This window comes from Drosophila innubila, assembly GCF_004354385.1.
Source record: "Drosophila innubila isolate TH190305 chromosome 2L unlocalized genomic scaffold, UK_Dinn_1.0 4_B_2L, whole genome shotgun sequence".
Lineage (NCBI taxonomy): Eukaryota > Metazoa > Arthropoda > Insecta > Diptera > Drosophilidae > Drosophila > Drosophila innubila.
This window is the reverse complement of record NW_022995372.1, coordinates 19111970-19129265: the sequence shown is the minus strand read 5'-3', so window position 1 is coordinate 19129265 and position 17296 is coordinate 19111970. Positions and strand designations below refer to the sequence as shown.

The following is a 17296-nucleotide window of genomic DNA, read 5'->3' as shown; positions in this document are numbered from 1 at the left end:
GGAAATGAAAATGTTTATTAGATTGGCAAATTCTCTAGGTTACATTTCGTGAAATTTCTTAGATGATAAAGCTATAAATTTTTTTGCTTATTAAGTATAAATAAAGATTCAAATTGCATTCTCAAACAGAAAGTAGCACATTCTTCTAATATAGATATATTATATATTTAAATATAAATATAATAGTCCATTTCTTTTTAATCACTAGAATTCTCATCCTTGACTGCATAATTTAGATAGAGTGCATCCCATTCGTCGCGTTGTAGAGCCTTAAGATAACGCTGTCGCTCTCGAAGAACCTTTTGTACCAGATCCACGTCCAACTGATCGCCTTGATGCTTCTGGGCAATCTCCAGAGCTCTCTTCCAGTTGTGCATGCGCAGAGCCAAGGCGACAGCCTGGCCGAATTTGCGATTGTGCAACAAAATGGTCTCCGCCTCAAGCATCCTTCCCAGCATGAGGGAGTTCTCGGCCATTTGCTCGGCACTCGAAGGCGACAAGGTCTTCAAATGTTGCAGGTAGCAGACTTTATCAATTTGCAACGCAGCGGAATATGCCTCCTCACTTAGCTGCAACTGATGCTTTCTGGTGGCCACTGCAGCAAGGGTTGCCCACAGACTTGTATGCTGCGCCAGGCGACAGATTTTCAATGCCTGTTGCCACTGTCCCTCCTGTAGGGAGCGATGCAGCACCTCGCAGTAGATGTTGACATTCACAGGCAGCAAGGCGCCGGCACAGCGAAATGTTATAATGGCATCCTCAAAGCTTTCGATGGCAACGTGTTTGCCAAACTCACTGTAAGAATAATAAATAAAGGGTACTTGGATGACGAAAGTGTCAATCAGTTGGAGAAATCTAACTCACGCAGTGTCCAGTGTTATTGTGGTTAGAGCGATGATCGTGGGATCGGCAGCTCCCTCGCCAGGACAATACCAAATGCTGTAGCAGGAATCGTGTACACCCACCAAAATGTTCGTTTCGCTGGCCCATTTTATGGACGTCAATTGAGTGCCAATTTTGTAGATCTCGTCGGTTGCACCTATCAACCTGTTTATAAATAAAACAACATATTGAGTTTTCAAAGAGCCGTTAATTAATTAAATCAATCAACAATGAAACCAACCAATAAAAAAATAAATTAACAATTTATCCGCAGTAAAAACTTAAGATTGAGAATCAATATTGATCAAAAATACTTAGAAATCGGGAAGTTTTGATGCAGTTAAGAATTTAAACGAAAATTTTCGAAAAAATTTATATTTTCACTTTGCAATAAGATGATTAGTTGCGAATAGATTTCAAAAATAAAATAAACTAAATAAATATATTAATGTCTTATAAAAACAATGTTGAAAGTCTGTTAGAAAGTCGAAATTAAAAAAAAAATGAATTTTAAAATGTCTACTCCCGCCGTGTGATCATACAACCTAGCACTCTGGGAGTTAGCAACATTCACGATAGAGTATTTTAAAATACCTATCATTTGATCCGTTTGAGGATCCTCCACTTAGGTTCCTCGTCTCACTGATGAACAGCTCGCGATTGTTGTCGATAAAGGCAATAAACTGATCATCCGAATTTCCAGCACGACAGGCGGCGATCTCGGCCAACTGTTGTTTGGCCCGCAGCGATTGAGGCTCATACTGTCGCGATGCTCCGGGAATCAAATCAAATAAATGGAGCAATGATGTCTCCGAGCTGTCACGTATGGCGAGCACATCCAAGCCAAGGGAAATGCAGCGCCAATTGAGCAGCGGCAACTGAGCCTGTGAGCCAGGATAACGTGGATTCAGATGGAGGCGACCCGTATAGGTGTAAACCCAAATAGAGCTGGCATCAACCACCATAAAGTATCTAGAATTTATGGAAATTTAAAAAAAGAACATTGCATGGAAGTTACACTCACTTTTTGGCCACTTCAATGATCCGAACATCGTTACGACCATCAATTATAATCGGCGTGTTGACATATTTCTCGTTGTAGATGTGCAGTTGGTGGGTTGTGGCCACCACGAGATGGCCATAACCCAGGGCGAAATTGATGACACGCTGTGGAAAGTCGAGGACATCGTTTGTGCCATTGGCAATGTCCTGCAAGGCAATCGATTTGCGACTTGTGCTCGTTGCCTTCAGATTACGTGAGATGAGTTGTTGCTCCACCGCATAAGCCACAATAAGCTGACCAGTGGAGGTGCCACATGCCACCTGAGTGCCATCCGACGACCAGGATAATGTGTGAAATGAGCCCACATTTGGTGAGGTGAAACGAGCACTACTATACGACCACTTAAGGCAATAGAAACTGGGATTAGCTCGAGAATGAGATATCAACTAAAAGTGGACTTACTCCCGTGCTGTGACAGAGTTTGAGCATATTGAAGGTGCCAACTAGCAGATAATCCTTCTCCGGATTGAAGGCCACACTTGTGATGGCATATTCCTCGGCGGCGCTGCTAAATAGATTGGCTCCCTGGGCATCCCAGATCTTAAAGCGAAAGTCCTCCCCGCCAGAAGCAATGATATTTGACTGGGACGACCAACTGAGCGAGAGTACCAGACCATCATGTGCCCGCCACTTAAATTGTAATATATGTTTAATTATTATTCTAAAGACAAAAATTGTCTACTCTTTTGGTTAAATTATTATTTACATAAGTAAAAATAAAATTGAGGAAGGGTGATGATATTAATATAACATGTTTATCGAAATTAGAGTATATTACTTGAATATTATTGTGTAGAGAATGGGTATATAAATTAACTCTCAAATTATAAAATATGAATCAGTGATAACTTCTTAATAAGCTGAAAATATAAATGTACGTATAACTTTTACAATATTCAGTGACTAAAAAGGTGTATTCCCATTCAGTGACAAAGTCATAGACTAAGGGATAGTAATTGAAACAAGTAACAGCCCCGAACGTGAGGGAACTCACCCTTATTAACTTGCTGTTGGCTGCCAGTGGTTTTATAGAAATGTGACCACCCTGACTGAAGACAATTGCCGTGGAACTCGGAGACCAGCGAGCACATCGAATTGCCTCATCGCTTTGTATAACTGTTGAACGTAGCATACCAGAACGTGACCAGATCTTGACCACTCCATCCTCGGCAGCGGTCAAGAGACCAGCTCCATCTGGACTCCAGCGACCGGAACTAATTGCCGCCGTGTGGGCGGAAATGCTGCGTTCAACTCGAGCACTTTTATTCAAGATTATGAAGCGTCCATCATTGCTGGAGATGAGGAGAGTGTCACTGCCTTTGCCCCCTCCACTGCTGCGCCCTCCGAGAAGTAACCAATCCAAGTCTGTGGGTATGAAATCATCCGGCAACTTGGCAACCTCCACAGAATCGCGGCTTACATCGCTCCATTTGTAGATCTGATGATCATCGCTATTTAAAGGGGCTTACTTTTTTAATGTATACAAGTTAAGAGGGAAAGATGTCCACCTGACAAAGTAGATTTCCTCATTGCTGCTCCAGTCCACACAACTCAAAGGATAGTTGGAGGATTCCTTGCCTCGCTCCTGTGACGTTTCCGTACTTTTTATCGAACTTCTTTTGCAAATTCGAGTTTTTAGTTTCATTTTTTTAGGATCGAAGTATTAAACTTTTATTAAAAATGTTTATGGTCAGATTGCCATGGAAACTGTTGTGGCAACGGTTAGGGAAGATATACTACACCACAGGGTTGCATACTAGGTGTGTGCATTGGCTAAGAGGTTCCCAACATGACTAACAACTTGTTAATCACATTCAGTTAATGACATCCTCATTAAATGCGCTGATATTCATCCAAGTTTTTTTTAATTTCTTTATTATTTTAATTGTGCAAACTTAACTAGCTCCATTTCCGTTCATGTAAGTCAAAATTACTTCAGATAACGTTCAACTCAAGTTTCGTCAAAGTTTTACAGATATCATGCCTATAATTAAGAAGGGCTTATTATTAAGTCAGGCAAGCGAAACTCTTTTCAAAAGTAATTTAAAATAATAATTGTCAGTACTGTCATTGAAGTTTTTAAGCTTAAACTTAAACTTCTCGTAAAAAGTTAAAATTAATTACTAAACTTGATTGTTATTATCTATTTGTAAGAACTCATCTTTCAACCGTCATAAATTTATCAATTCTGTAATTTTCTTTCAGTGTAATAGCTGTGGCATTAGAGTTAGTAATTAACATTAGACATATGCCATTTAATTAGTTCAACCATAACACCAAACAAGCAACATAAAACTAAATGACACCCAAGAATATTTCCCTAATCGAGTTCTAAGAATTCAGCATAAAATATACATAAATAGTTGAACTACAATTATTTTCTAATTTGTATGCAGCTATCAAATAGTGGCCTACTGGAATAGTCAATTACCGAAGGACCTACTTACAATGACGTCGTTGTCCCCTTAAGCACATTACGCATACGCCCCCCAGTACCCTATTAATATGTCTAACTCCACGTATCTGCTTAGGCCCATCTATTTTCTTAGTCTTTGTCTTTGCAGTCGTTGGGCATTGTCATTCGTCGAAGGCGTAGTTTATTGGAATTATTTTGAATGGGTTGACACATTTTGTGTTCAATGAACTTTCTTGCTCATTTAATATACTTCACATCGTAGGTAAGAATAATTGCCTATTGTGCTTTTCAACAGAAACAATATTTACCTAAGTTATTGGCTGCCGAACAATTTTTCTGAACATTGAACTGGACTCAACAGGCGCCATGGCTGACAGTCAAATTATTATAGTCCTATAAGAATATTTTGAGTATTGCCGTAGGTGGAACGTGAATAACCAATCTAAATATATGATTGCTATTTAGCGTAATCTAATGTTAACTATAAATTACTTTAGGAATTATTTATATTTTTTCGTTAAATTAAAATTTATTGGAAATATCATCTTAAAGAGCTTTTCATTTAACCAGAGCAATCATTTGTTAAAGTTAATGCTTTAGCTGAGTCTTTATGTAATTAATATCAGTGAACAGTCATTAAGCCAGAGCCATATAGCTTATAAGTCAATGGACTTCATTTTAGAACTGATTAAACGATTCCCTAAAAGCAAACAAACTCGTTAAAAGCAAAATAATAAATGACAAATCACGATGCCATAGAAAACGCATAAAATATTTGCTGGCAGGATTCAAACCCATGGAGTGGAGTTGAGTTGCTGTCCATGTTGCAAAGTGTCAACATTGCATTTCCTTATCAAAAAAACCGCGCTTGATTAGATGGCGACGACGCGAATGGCAACATTGACGACAAAGTCGCTCTTAGCATTCAATTGCAACTGACGACGAGCTGTCAGAGTGACGGAACGACAGACAGTTAGACGGGCAGTCTGTGGTTGCCATTAAACGTCAATGGTGCAAGAAAACGCAACGGTTTACTGCACAGTGGGACGATGACAAAGCGTGGGCTGAGTAAAGGGATGAGAGGAAATATTGATAGTATTTTGAATTTAAAGATTTGCTGAATTGCACTAATACATAATTGAACATTAATAATAGTCCGAATTTGGAGTGCTTTTAAAGTTTCACTTTAAAATAAATTAACGCTTCAATTAATACAAATATTATATTTAATTATTTTTTTTTAAGTTTAATAAGTAAATGAAAATGTTTTTTAGATTTTTTTTTGGAATTTTAATTACATATTTATATTTACAATATTAATAATATTTATGTTAATAAAATTAAATGTTATTTTTGACAGACATTGTTTTAATTGTATTCATCGCAATTGTCCCACTGTGCGCGAGCTGAAACTGCAAGTGATTGTGGCAACCATTAGAAGTGCCAAGTGCTCCCAACCAACCAGCTCCTAACCCAGTCCCATCTACACGTAAATAACGAACTTCAATATAAAATTCGGCGACCCTCCAAGTTCTCAATGCGTATCATTGTCGTCCTACTTCCCTCTCTTTCTCTGTCGCTACGCTTTCAATTGTTGCTTTCAATTTGTTTTCAATCAGCCGCCGCAGTGTGTCGAGTACATTGAATGGTGGCTGATTGAACGATCTCTCTCTCTCTCTCTCTCTCTCTCTCTCTCTCTCTCTCTCTCTCTGTCTCTCTCCGAGATTCCCTTTCTCTATCTCTCGCAGTCTCAGGCTTAGTCTCGTTTGTGGATTCGTTCGTTTTGTTATTGGTTCGTTTGTCGTTGAGATTTCTGTTGTGCCTCGACTTGTGGCGCATTTTCGTGTTCAGTTTTGATTCAGTTCGCTTTCAGTTTGTCAACGCGTCGCATGCGTGTGTCTAAATATTTTCTGTGTTGAGCAATAGTCGAAGTTCTTCTATTACGAAGAAAATTTGCATGGAAATCAAGTGAAAAGTGGAAAAGTCAGTGTGAAAACAAAAACGCAGAAAAGCAAAAATACTTATATCAAGCTGCAGTTCGCCCTCGTTCAAAGACAAACAACAAGTTGTTAACCCTTTAAGCCATGTCGCCCTACGCCAACTGTGTGCTTTTGCTGGGGTTGTTTTTCCTGGCGCTTAATTTGAATGCAGGTGGGTTTTCCAGATCCTGTGCGTGCAGTTGCATAAAAGTGCCCGCTAATTAAGTGTGTATATATGTATGTGAAGCAGCCACTCAATGAATCTGCCCCCCATTGAAATGAGTTCACTGAACCAGTAAAACTTATAGAAAAAGAAATAAGGTTTAAAATTTAAAGCGTCTTTAAATTAAGTGAAATTTTTTGTAGCAAAAAATATGTGATAACTTATAATATGGAAAAACACAGCGATAATCAATCAATTTCCCTTTTGACCTCAACTAATAAGCCACAGATGGCATTCAGTGTATCTCATTAGGATTGCTATTGTTGCAATCTGCTCAAACAGCCTCCAGAATAGCACTCAATTAAACACACAAGGCGTATACTTAACATTCACTGAAGTGCCTGCAGCAGAGATTATTTTCATCGTTTATTATTTTTATTATTTATGCACTTGTCGGTTGCTGAATTTATTTATACATCAGATGCTGACAGGCTGCATACACCCTCCTCGTTGGTTGGAAAAATATTTTCATGACCTTAAAAAATTGAAGAAAATTTCATTTACATAAAAAGCACATTACTCGTAGCCAGATACATACATATATGTTTATCCATATAGATGATGTGCCATATTGCTGATAGCAAAGAAGCAATAACATAAGAACTGCAATTCATTTTCCAGACTACAATAGAAAAGTTTATAGTTTTCAATTGATGGAAACTACATTTAATTGAATTGAAACTGTTAAAAAGATGAGAACTTTAATTGAGTTGTTTAGTGGAAATAAAAGTTGCATTTCGAACTTCTTCACGGAAGTACACTAAGCGAAATATACATTTCAATTGACTTTTACTTTAAAATAAATAAATAAAATATGCGTTTTTTTTTTTTTGGGAAAATACTATAAGAAAAGTTAAGAAAAAGTTTAATGTTTGTTAAGAAAACATTCTTAATAATCTTAAGATATTTATTTGACACAAATGTGTTAGTCTAATGTCTGGGAAAACTCTGAAAACTGGCCGAATTCCAAATCATCCATTTCTTTCAGTGTAAAATCCGATTTTAGCTCTTGCAACGCCTACAGCGTTTTTGATGTCGTCATATCTGTAACTGAAAGTTCATGTTTGTTTTGGAAGTTTTATAGGAGTGTGCTTCTGTCTCTGACCCCGACCCCGCCCCCGTCCCAGCCCCTGGCACAATGTCAGCGAATTTTTTTGATTGTGTCCACTGCACGCACCTCAATAAAAACTTTGGACACTGACAGTCTCAGTCTGACATATGATGTTTTGGTGCTTTCAACTAACATAATCGTTTTTAATATGTCCCACCCACTTCCGAAAAAAATGGAAAAATGTAACAATTCTTTCCCGACAACATCTTTATAGAGCACATAGCATATAATACTATGATGATGTCAGTCATGTGTTTATATACAATTTTATAATTAATTAGAGAGTAAGAGAGCAGTTGATTATTGCCATAATTAAAGCAATTCTACTTGCAAATTGCTTAATTCATAAACTGACTAAGCAAAACAATTACATATGCATGTCTGTCATGTCATCGGGATTGACTGCAATTTGCTTGAGATACAATCGAAAGAATCATTATAATGCAAAGCAACCTTTGAATCCCTCAAAACATTACACACCCTAAAGCCCAACAGCATGACAAACTCTCATCAGATTAATGGGATACGAACACTCGTATTCACTAGTTGTAAGTCATTAATTCATTTTTTAACAATTCAATGGAATTTTTGTAGTTTTGGATTTTCAATGAGCTGGGCGCGTTTTTGTGGGTGTGAATCCAATCGCAATGATAAATGTATGTTAAATATTTACCGTAGATTTTCACATATTTCCATTTAATGCAGGTCTAATTATGCAAGCATTTAGGCCAAAAACAAGTCGTCGTTTTCAGTTTTTAGTTTTCATATAAGTTGAACGAACTTTGATTGCATGTCAGTCAATTCATTCCCCCTTTAGTTACCTTTTCCCCCTCTTGCTCCCTCTGCCACTTTTAGGTTTAGGGCCACACTCGTAAGTTGTCGATTTTATGGCTAAGATATGTCGCGGTATGTCGACGACTTTTGCCTGGCGTTTAGGGGAGCTCCCAGTGCTGATAATCAACACATTTTTTACAGCTTTTTAGCGTCACAAACTCCAATTTCAACTTCTACACCAACTGTAACTCCAGTAGTAGATTCCAACTGAGCTAATGCTGAAATTGCATGTGAACTTTGCCATATGTGGCTGTGTGGGTGTGTGTGTGTGTGTGGGAAACTCACAGGCCCAAGTTTTAGTTTATTGTTGGCGATTTTAGTTTGCATATACCTAAAGTCACAGGGCTCCATAGGGCATTCAACTTGTATTTATGATAACATGGGCGCAGTGCAATACTGCGAAATGGCAAAGAAAATTGCTCGAAAGTAAACAAATTGTTTAGCTCTTTCTTAATTTGAGTAGGTAATAGTGCGACATATCCAAATTGCTACTTTATCAAGTGAAAATGGTATCTAAATTGCATTTAAAGTATGCAAATTGTTTTCCTAGAAATTTATCAGACCTTAGGAATTAGAATCGTTGTGGTTTGTAAAAAGCGTAGTTTATAGAAAGAGAGGAATAATGCACGTATTCTTGAGCTAAAAACATTTTATAGTAAGTTTGAGCCTATCTAATCACATAAATTCTAATACTATAAATTAAGACGCCATCAAAAAATTAATAATTATTTATATTATTCTATTGTTCATAGAAGATCTGTAAAATTATATTAAACTTTTTTTCAATTTCCCAAATTTGCAGCTGATTGTCAGCTCAGCATATCTAATGTGACCCTTCTTTCAAACATCAACTACGACTATGCAAGGATATAAAATAAAAATGATAATCTCTTTATGGATACTGTAAATTTTTCATATTAAATTATGGGACATCATTTGTTAAATATTCTGTCAAGGTTTTTAGATCTAATAAATAAATCTTAACATCAGTAATGTAAATTAAAACAATTTTTTGATATGTAAAATAAAGTAAGACGTGTGTGTAACCATTTTTGGACCGCTGTTTTTTCAACTGCCAAAACATTTGGCATAAACGCGCGCACAATATCAATTTTCATGTTGCATACAATTACAGTCATTACCATTAGTAAACTGCCACCGCACTGCTTACACACAAACATATACATAAACAATTTTGGCCAACCATCTGACAATTCGACTGTCAATTAATTTCAATATATTGTAAATGATAATAATTTCTAAGCAATGCGAAGTCGAAGTTGAATTCGAACTCAAAGTATCGATTGCGTTTCATTTCATTGCGTTATTCAAAATGCTACAGCAAATTGTAATGTTTATGTTTGTTGTTTATGGCCAAATTCGGTTAGAGTCAAGAAAGAAAAAAACACGTTTTTCTTGCGGATTGGCCTATTCCCCTCCAAGCTTATCGATGCTTTCATTTAAACGCACCTCAAAGTGTTGGTTAAGTGCATTTAACCTGAACGCTAACGTTTGACGTTTAAATTGGGCAGCAGGTAAACGAGTTTTATTGTCGTCATCCGACATCCGCTGTCCAATGTTGGCCAGAGACCTCAATGCCAGGCTAAGAACCTGCCGCTGTTTAGCTAAAGTTTTCTTGGTTTCCAAATAAAATGTATAATAATTATTTACACGCTCTTTGGTTAATCGTGCGCATAAACAACGCCAAAGCCGAAAGTTTTGACACTTTTATAAGGCAGTTTTCCAAAAGACTGTCCCATAAATAACTCAGCCAAAAGGCTCCCGTGTCTAATTAATTTCAACTGCAACATTTTTCAAAAGCCACCGCCAACGGGCACAACTAATGGCCAAAATCGCAGCAGGCATCTATTTGGCTTATGGCCCATTATTTATTCAACTGGCAACAAAATCATCGCTTGATTGCATTTTAAAGCGAAACTACTTACTTAGTTTATGATAATCCCCTCAAACTGGGATACAATTTCAATACACAAACAGATATATCTTACTCGCCTTACAACTGGCATTTCAATCAGCTTGAAACATTCTTTTGGCATGAATAAGTGTTTCATAATGTGGCCTGTTAACTTATTGTATAATTACGTTTGAGTAGTACCTACGTGACTAGGGCCTTAATTGAATAGATAGACGTAGTTCCCTTTAAAGTGTATGTATATGACTGTACATAAGTAATGACCTTGTATCGTTTTAAAACACAAAATAAAAATAGTTTGAAATTTCCGAGTTACCTAAATTATCAGTTATGAGTATGATTTCTAGACTGGAGTCAGAAGAAAACTACCTTGAAAACTAAACGTAGATGGATCACAATTTTTAAAGTATTTGATAATTATAATTTTTAAATTATTAAACCTTTGAATATAAGGATACAAATCTTGTTGAGACAACCAATTATATTTTTACTTACAATTTTTACCCTAATTGCGAAAATATAAGTTAACTTTTTCAAAATGGTGTTTCGACCAAGATTAATTTTTAAGAAAATGGAGAAATTATATCTGCGCTTTCTTTCAATCGCCTTCCCAATTAACGAATATTTTTTTTCTCTAAATTGCAGCTTCTGCCGTGTTGCGCTGTTGGCGCTGTTCGACAGATGTGTCCAATGGGGAGTTTTGCAACGATCCCTTCCAGCCGGACAGCATCTCGGAGCAGCAGCGCTATTGGAGCTATGTGAATTGCACCTATTCGGTGGGTGTTAAGTCGGTGAATGCGCGTCCGGTGTGCAAGAAACTAGTGCAGGAAGGTAAGTAGCATGCCACAAGCAGCAAACCGCAATGGGGCAATGGGGCAAGGGGACATACACTAGACACCATAGATATATATTAAACAATTATTTAGCTATACTCATTGGACTGTCACTAGCTATTGTTGCTGTGTGTGGTGCAGAGACCCACCGGTGGCTCACACCCGTCGTGGCTGCCGCGTGTTGTTGCCTGCCACAAAGCGTCAAACAAGATTGAGATTTATTGGCCTGACAATGTCGGCAACAAGTGCGGCATACAAATCCAATGGCAACGAAACAATTGCTCTCTCGCCCAGTTTGCGATCGCGTTTCGCGTTGCAGCTGCTGGGCGTTGACTGGGGGCGTGGCAACAACTGCACAAGTGGCGACACTTGGCCCAAGTTAAGCCAGGCCATGCCCGTTGCATGTGCCGCTAATTTACGGCAAATTTATGTGGCGAGCACACATGAAAATAAAATAAATAGAGTGAGAAAACGCCAACACATACACACACACACACACACACACACACACACACACACACGCGGCGTATGAGTGATATTCGTGTTGCAGTCGTCGATCTTAAACTGTTTTTTCTTTTTTATTAATTTTATTGTTCAGCCTGCGGCTGTGGCAAATTTTGCCGCTTGTTGGCATTTGCATTTGACAAGCAACAAAACAACAACAACGACTATAACAAACATAAAAGTCCACATAAAAACCAAGCAAAATGAAATTGAACATTTTTGTCCGCTGCTCAATTTGCCAAACATTGCGTATCATTGCATTTTGATCTGGATTTAAGTTTGAGTGTCCATTCCTTGCAGAGTACCCCCATATATATTTATTTATTTTTTATTTTTCACATACTTTTATTCTGCTTTAACAGAACGACAATGTTTTATGAGCTTACCAGTTTATTTTATGTCATAAATAGTACTTAACGAAAGATACTTTATCTGTTTGACGTTTCAGTCAACAATAATAAAGTTAATTAAAGTGCAATAAATTTATCGGTCCCTTAAGCTTTTAAGCACTGGCTGAGTGATAAATATATTCCAAATCATTTTACTTGTATTTATAAACTTATTAGGTATAAATATCTGAAACACTAATAATAAAAAAGAAAAATTCAAATTCATTTATGAAATATTACATTTTTGATACTTTGCTTTGAGTGTATTATTATATTCCACAATTATATTTTTGGAATATTTTTTCGTTAGTTTTAATTTCTAGTCTTCTTTATATTTTGCATTGGTTTCTTCTCCTTTTTTTATAATTGGCTTTTACTATTCAAAGTTTTAATTATGTAAAAAATATCTACTAACAAGTTTTTCAACACATTTTGTCATTTATATTATGTAAATACATACTCAAAGATGTTAATTATCTTTTATCTCCTTTTAAAAAATGATTTTAATTTTGCTGTTATTTTTCTAGCCAATTTACAATTTATAATCCGTTCATTTATAATCTGTAATAAACTGTAAAACGCACATAATCTTATCAATTGGCATGAGATCAAGTGCCGGGTTTTGGATTTTTTTCTATTTCGTATAGCATTTAGCTAATTTCTTATGGCCAATTAATGAACACCATTAAATTTTTGCAATCAAGCGTCTACAAATTGGCGCTGCGAATATTTGCAAAGATTTGCGGCTGGCAATTAAAATTGCAACTGCAAATCTCGAACTGAGACTCTGGTTTTTTGAGTCTCCAAATGAGCAGCCAGATGCGAGCACATAATATACGAATAAACTAAGCATAGACAAAAACAAACAACAAACACAAAAATATAAATTAATTAAGTTGTTGCACAGCGTGAAGCGCTCAATTACGGCAATGAGGTGGAAAGGGGAGGGAAGATAGACACAGAGACAGAGAGAGAGACAGAGATAGAGGCAAATGTCTGAGAAAAATGCAACTAGGCGATGCTGCAGTTTTGTTGTGATTGTTGTTGTCATGTGTATTAGTTGCTGTTGTTGTTGTTGTTGTAGTTGTTGCTGCTCAATTTATATTCCGTTAAATTAATTGCTTATGAAGTTTGGGCCGACGACTGGCTGAGTTTTTGGCAAATGTCAAATTAAAAATGTATTCCATAATTCCATAAAACCAACAGTCAAGCCAAGCAATTAGCTATTAGTGCACTGTGTGTGTGTGTGTGAGTGTGTGAGTGTGTGAGTGTGCGTTGCATTTTAGTTGTCACTGTGCGTCACTGAGCAAATATTTTGCAACTTGTTGCATTTTGGATAACCGAAAAGTTGTCGTCGATTTTTTGCCTATTTTTGGCCAATTGCGTTGACTTTTTTGCGTGCGTTTTTCTTCTAGTTGTTGTTTTTATTTTTCTTGTTGTTGTTGTCGTTGTTGTTGTGCTCTCTCGATTTTTTTACTGCGAAAAATGTTGCCAAACACATTTCGATCAATAAATAATTAAATTAATTAAAATTTAAATTTATGACACAATGCAGCATTTCCAACTTGGTTTCGAGCAGCACACGCGGCGTATGCGCAATTTTTGCAATTTTCTTTGGACTCTGCAACTAAAAACTGCATTCTGTGTGCCTTGTTTGATGTCGCGGCCGTGATAAGGCGACAATTGTCAACAATTTTATTAGAGGCTTGTATCTATCCGCACCTCCCTTTCCACTCCCCCCTGCCTCCCTCTCTCTTTCTCACTATTTGTTGTCTCGCTTGCACTCATGTGAAGCAACTGCTTCTAGGAGCCAATCACAAAAATGGACAACGCGCACCTTTTTGAGCAGCTTTTATAGTTTTATTTTATTTTATTGCGATTTATTTCTTGATTTTTATGTTTTGTTGTTTTGTTCTGTTTACTTAATACACACACACACGCACACACGCACACACATGTACACACACGCAATGAGAAAACGCAATTTGTTGTGCATTTTTTCTGGTTTCCATTTGCCGTTTGCTGATTGCAAATTGTCTCGTTTTGCTGATTCTTGCGTTCGATTTGGCAGTGTATGTTGCAGCCAGCTCTAGACATAGTCTCAGGCCTCATTTTCAGTTGCGTTTTTGTTCAACGGGCTGGCCAGTCCGGGCCAGGTCTGACTTAGCCGGGCCTAGCCTGGTCTGGCCTGGCAAACGATCGCTCAGGTTGCATTCGGTTGTGCACAGAAAGCCTTGAACCCATTTCGACTTTGCTGACCAGACAATCAGTTCCAGTTGAAATTCTATATAAAACTGTACGATCTAGTCAAAGTTACATGTAATTACTTATATAAATAATTATAATTTGCAAAAGAAGACAAGAAATTCTGCACACAAAAGCTTGTTGTGAGAATGTTAGAAACAATTTTAAGATGATCCCTAAATAAATACCATTAGAGAGAAAATCACAATATATGGAAATGTCAAAATATTAATAGACTTATTTTTAGATTGAAAAATCATCATACATTACCTGTCTTTGAGTTAATATGTATCTTTTATTTTGGTCTTGGCCAATTGCATTAGCTGCAGTTACCTCACTGCTCGACTATTTGGCAGTTAGCCATTAGCCAGCATGTGATCGACGACTTGGACGACATTTGAAATGACATTTTTGAGATAGCCACGCCACAAAGTTATACAAAAAAAAAACATTAAACCAGAACCAGAACCAGAATATGAAAAAGCAAATGCCCACGCAGACTGTACGCTCCACGCATAAATTACTTTTAATGTGCCACATATTTCTTCCCATTCAACAGACTGAGAGAGAGAGAAAGAGTTATTAATTAAAATTATTTAGAGTAAAAATATTTAATGTTTATTATGCCATTAATTTCATTGCAGTCTATGGGAAGCGAGTGATTGTACGTTCCTGTTTTTATGAGGATATTGGCGATGCGGCAGACAAGTGCGCCATGGATACAACCTCGTCCTACACCAAGACCATTTATTGCCGCACGTGCACCACGGATGGTTGCAACTCGGCTGGCGGTTTGTCGGGTTTGATGGGACTTTTGGTGCTGCCGCTTCTTGCCGCACTGAGGCAGCTATGCAAATGAGCAATTGACTGGAGGAAACTGCACTTAATTGCACGAATGTAAAATGAATTTCATGTTGAGAGTCCTTCGAGCAATATAATAAAACAAACAAAAATTACAATGGATAAACAACATTTTCAAATTTTGTCTAATTAAATCGCGTTATTTTAATTTATTTCTTTAAATTGCAAAAGGTATTCACAATTGACAGTCACTTTGCTTCAAGTTCACAATATGCACAAAAGCCAGTCACATTCGCTATATATATACCATTAAAAATATCACAAATCTATAGGGAACGTTAATTGTAAATGTTATGTAGCTGTAGGGCATCAAAGGTTTCTACTTGGCCAGCCTTAGGCAAAACAGTAAATTATATTTAAAAGTTTAAACACACACAAACAATCACAAATTGGTTATCATATTCAGTATTTGCATAATGGACACACATAAAGTACACACACATACACACACATTCATAGGTATATGTATATTATCATATATGTATAACTTTGTAATATTGTAATACTTATTGTAACTCTAATTGAAACACTTTTTTAATGGTGTATTACAAATAAAAGGATTAGATCTTACGAAAATCAAGTTTTTTATTAATCTAATGAATGGGAAAAAAATTATATGCTGTTCTTGATCACATATTTTAGTAACATTACTTCCTCTGAAAAAAAGTTTAAAAATGAACAGGTTGGTATTTTTATCAAAAAAATAACTCTTGTACATTTTTTTATTCCGAATATTTTCTACATTTTATTTTTCACTTTTATTTATTTCGCATTTATTTTCATTTAAATGTAGAGCCTACAAAATATCAACAATTTAGGTTTCTATTTCAGTACAACCCGAAACCACTATTATTTTGGTAAAACGGTTCATTTCGGTTTGGTCCTCTTGGTTCTGGTATCCATTTTGACAAATTTTAAACTCTAAATACTACTCAAATTTTAAAATTTTAATTTATTTTGATTAAAAAAATGTAATTTAGTGCTTAACACTGTCTATTTTGTCATGCGGAATATCATTTTAATCAATATTTGGCCTCATAATTGATTCTGCATCAAACTTGGAAAATTAAATTATTTTTCATCGCTGTCCATTTTTATTCGTAATTTCTACTTGACTCTTTTTCAAAAACTTCAAATTGTCGTTACTTTGCCAAAAATTAGTCGAATTTCATGCAGAATATATGCAAATGATATATTGATCATGATTTGGCCTATTTATCAAAATTTGAGTCTTAAAAATGAATTTATTTCGGTTACGGTTTCTCTGCTTTTTATATTCACATTCTACTTTCTTACTCAATGCATATAATTACATAATAATAATTGTAATTAGTTGACTTTATTCACAATGTCTTTTGATATTTACCGCATAAGTTCATGTTTCGTGCCTTAAACTGTTTAATTTCATAAGCAAATCAAAAATAATTGCCTCACATCATTGCGCTTGACATTGTGAAATAATGCGCAATGAAGATCCAGATCTGTATAAAATTGGATGTTCTGTTGTCGGTTCGCTGCTTTCCGCTGTACAATGTGAATCGAAAACGGAAATGAGTTCAGATCTGAGTCTGCCCACATTTAAGAGTTGGTAAATTAATTGCCGACCACGCAAAAATGTCAATGTCAGTGCTGCTGACATTTGACCCAAGTCAATTAAGTTTCTAATTTGTGCGAATCATCTTTAACTTTAAACTGAGAGTATTTTGGGCGAATTTATATTTTATGTTTTATTATAAAAGCATAAAAAAATTAACATGCATATATAAAATTTGTCACATTATAAAAAAAAATTGAAAGATATCAAAAAATAAGAGACTTCAAGGTTCCCCGTAATTAGCTGATAAAAAAAATATATAGTTTATATGAACACCTTTTCTAGCCAACCGATACGCAACTTACAGAGAGCTGCCTATTTATCTTTTACATAAATATTTATAACGTTGGTATACCCATTTTAACCATGTCATAAGTACAGGGTATGAAAATGGGTGGCAACCAAGTCACAAAAACGTTTTAGTCACTTA

General features: G+C 36.2%; 2 protein-coding genes across 2 annotated transcripts; one reads left to right on the top strand and one right to left on the bottom strand.

Moving 5' to 3' along the window:
* Positions 1–183: 183 nt before the first annotated feature.
* LOC117781336 (intraflagellar transport protein 80 homolog) lies at positions 184–3590 on the bottom strand. The gene is made up of 7 exons (XM_034618080.1): positions 3454–3590; positions 2940–3396; positions 2348–2575; positions 1907–2286; positions 1477–1854; positions 865–1047; positions 184–795 (listed from the first exon to the last, which is right to left on the bottom strand). The coding sequence occupies exons 1-7, from the start codon at positions 3588–3590 to the stop codon at positions 198–200; spliced, it is 2361 nt and encodes a 786-aa protein (XP_034473971.1). The 3' UTR covers positions 184–197.
* A 2608-nt stretch (positions 3591–6198) lies between these two features.
* On the top strand, positions 6199–15848 carry LOC117781794. Its single transcript, XM_034618658.1, has 3 exons — positions 6199–6512; positions 11087–11272; positions 15056–15848. The coding sequence occupies exons 1-3, from the start codon at positions 6446–6448 to the stop codon at positions 15268–15270; spliced, it is 468 nt and encodes a 155-aa protein (XP_034474549.1). The 5' UTR covers positions 6199–6445; the 3' UTR covers positions 15271–15848.
* Positions 15849–17296: the final 1448 nt, after the last annotated feature.

Bases quoted from the DNA above. Each gene is read 5' to 3' on its own strand.
- LOC117781336 (XM_034618080.1), bottom strand. From the start codon at position 3,590: ATGAAACTAAAAACTCGAATTTGCAAAAGAAGTTCGATAAAAAGTACG. The intron at 2,576-2,939 runs GTGAGTTCCCTC...TTACAATTTAAG, and splicing joins CCAACAGCAAGTTAATAAGG to TGGCGGGCACATGATGGTCT. The intron at 1,855-1,906 runs GTGAGTGTAACT...CATAAATTCTAG, and splicing joins ATCATTGAAGTGGCCAAAAA to ATACTTTATGGTGGTTGATG.
- LOC117781794 (XM_034618658.1), top strand. From the start codon at position 6,446: ATGTCGCCCTACGCCAACTGTGTGCTTTTGCTGGGGTTGTTTTTCCTG. The intron at 6,513-11,086 runs GTGGGTTTTCCA...TCTAAATTGCAG, and splicing joins GGCGCTTAATTTGAATGCAG to CTTCTGCCGTGTTGCGCTGT. The intron at 11,273-15,055 runs GTAAGTAGCATG...ATTTCATTGCAG, and splicing joins CAAGAAACTAGTGCAGGAAG to TCTATGGGAAGCGAGTGATT.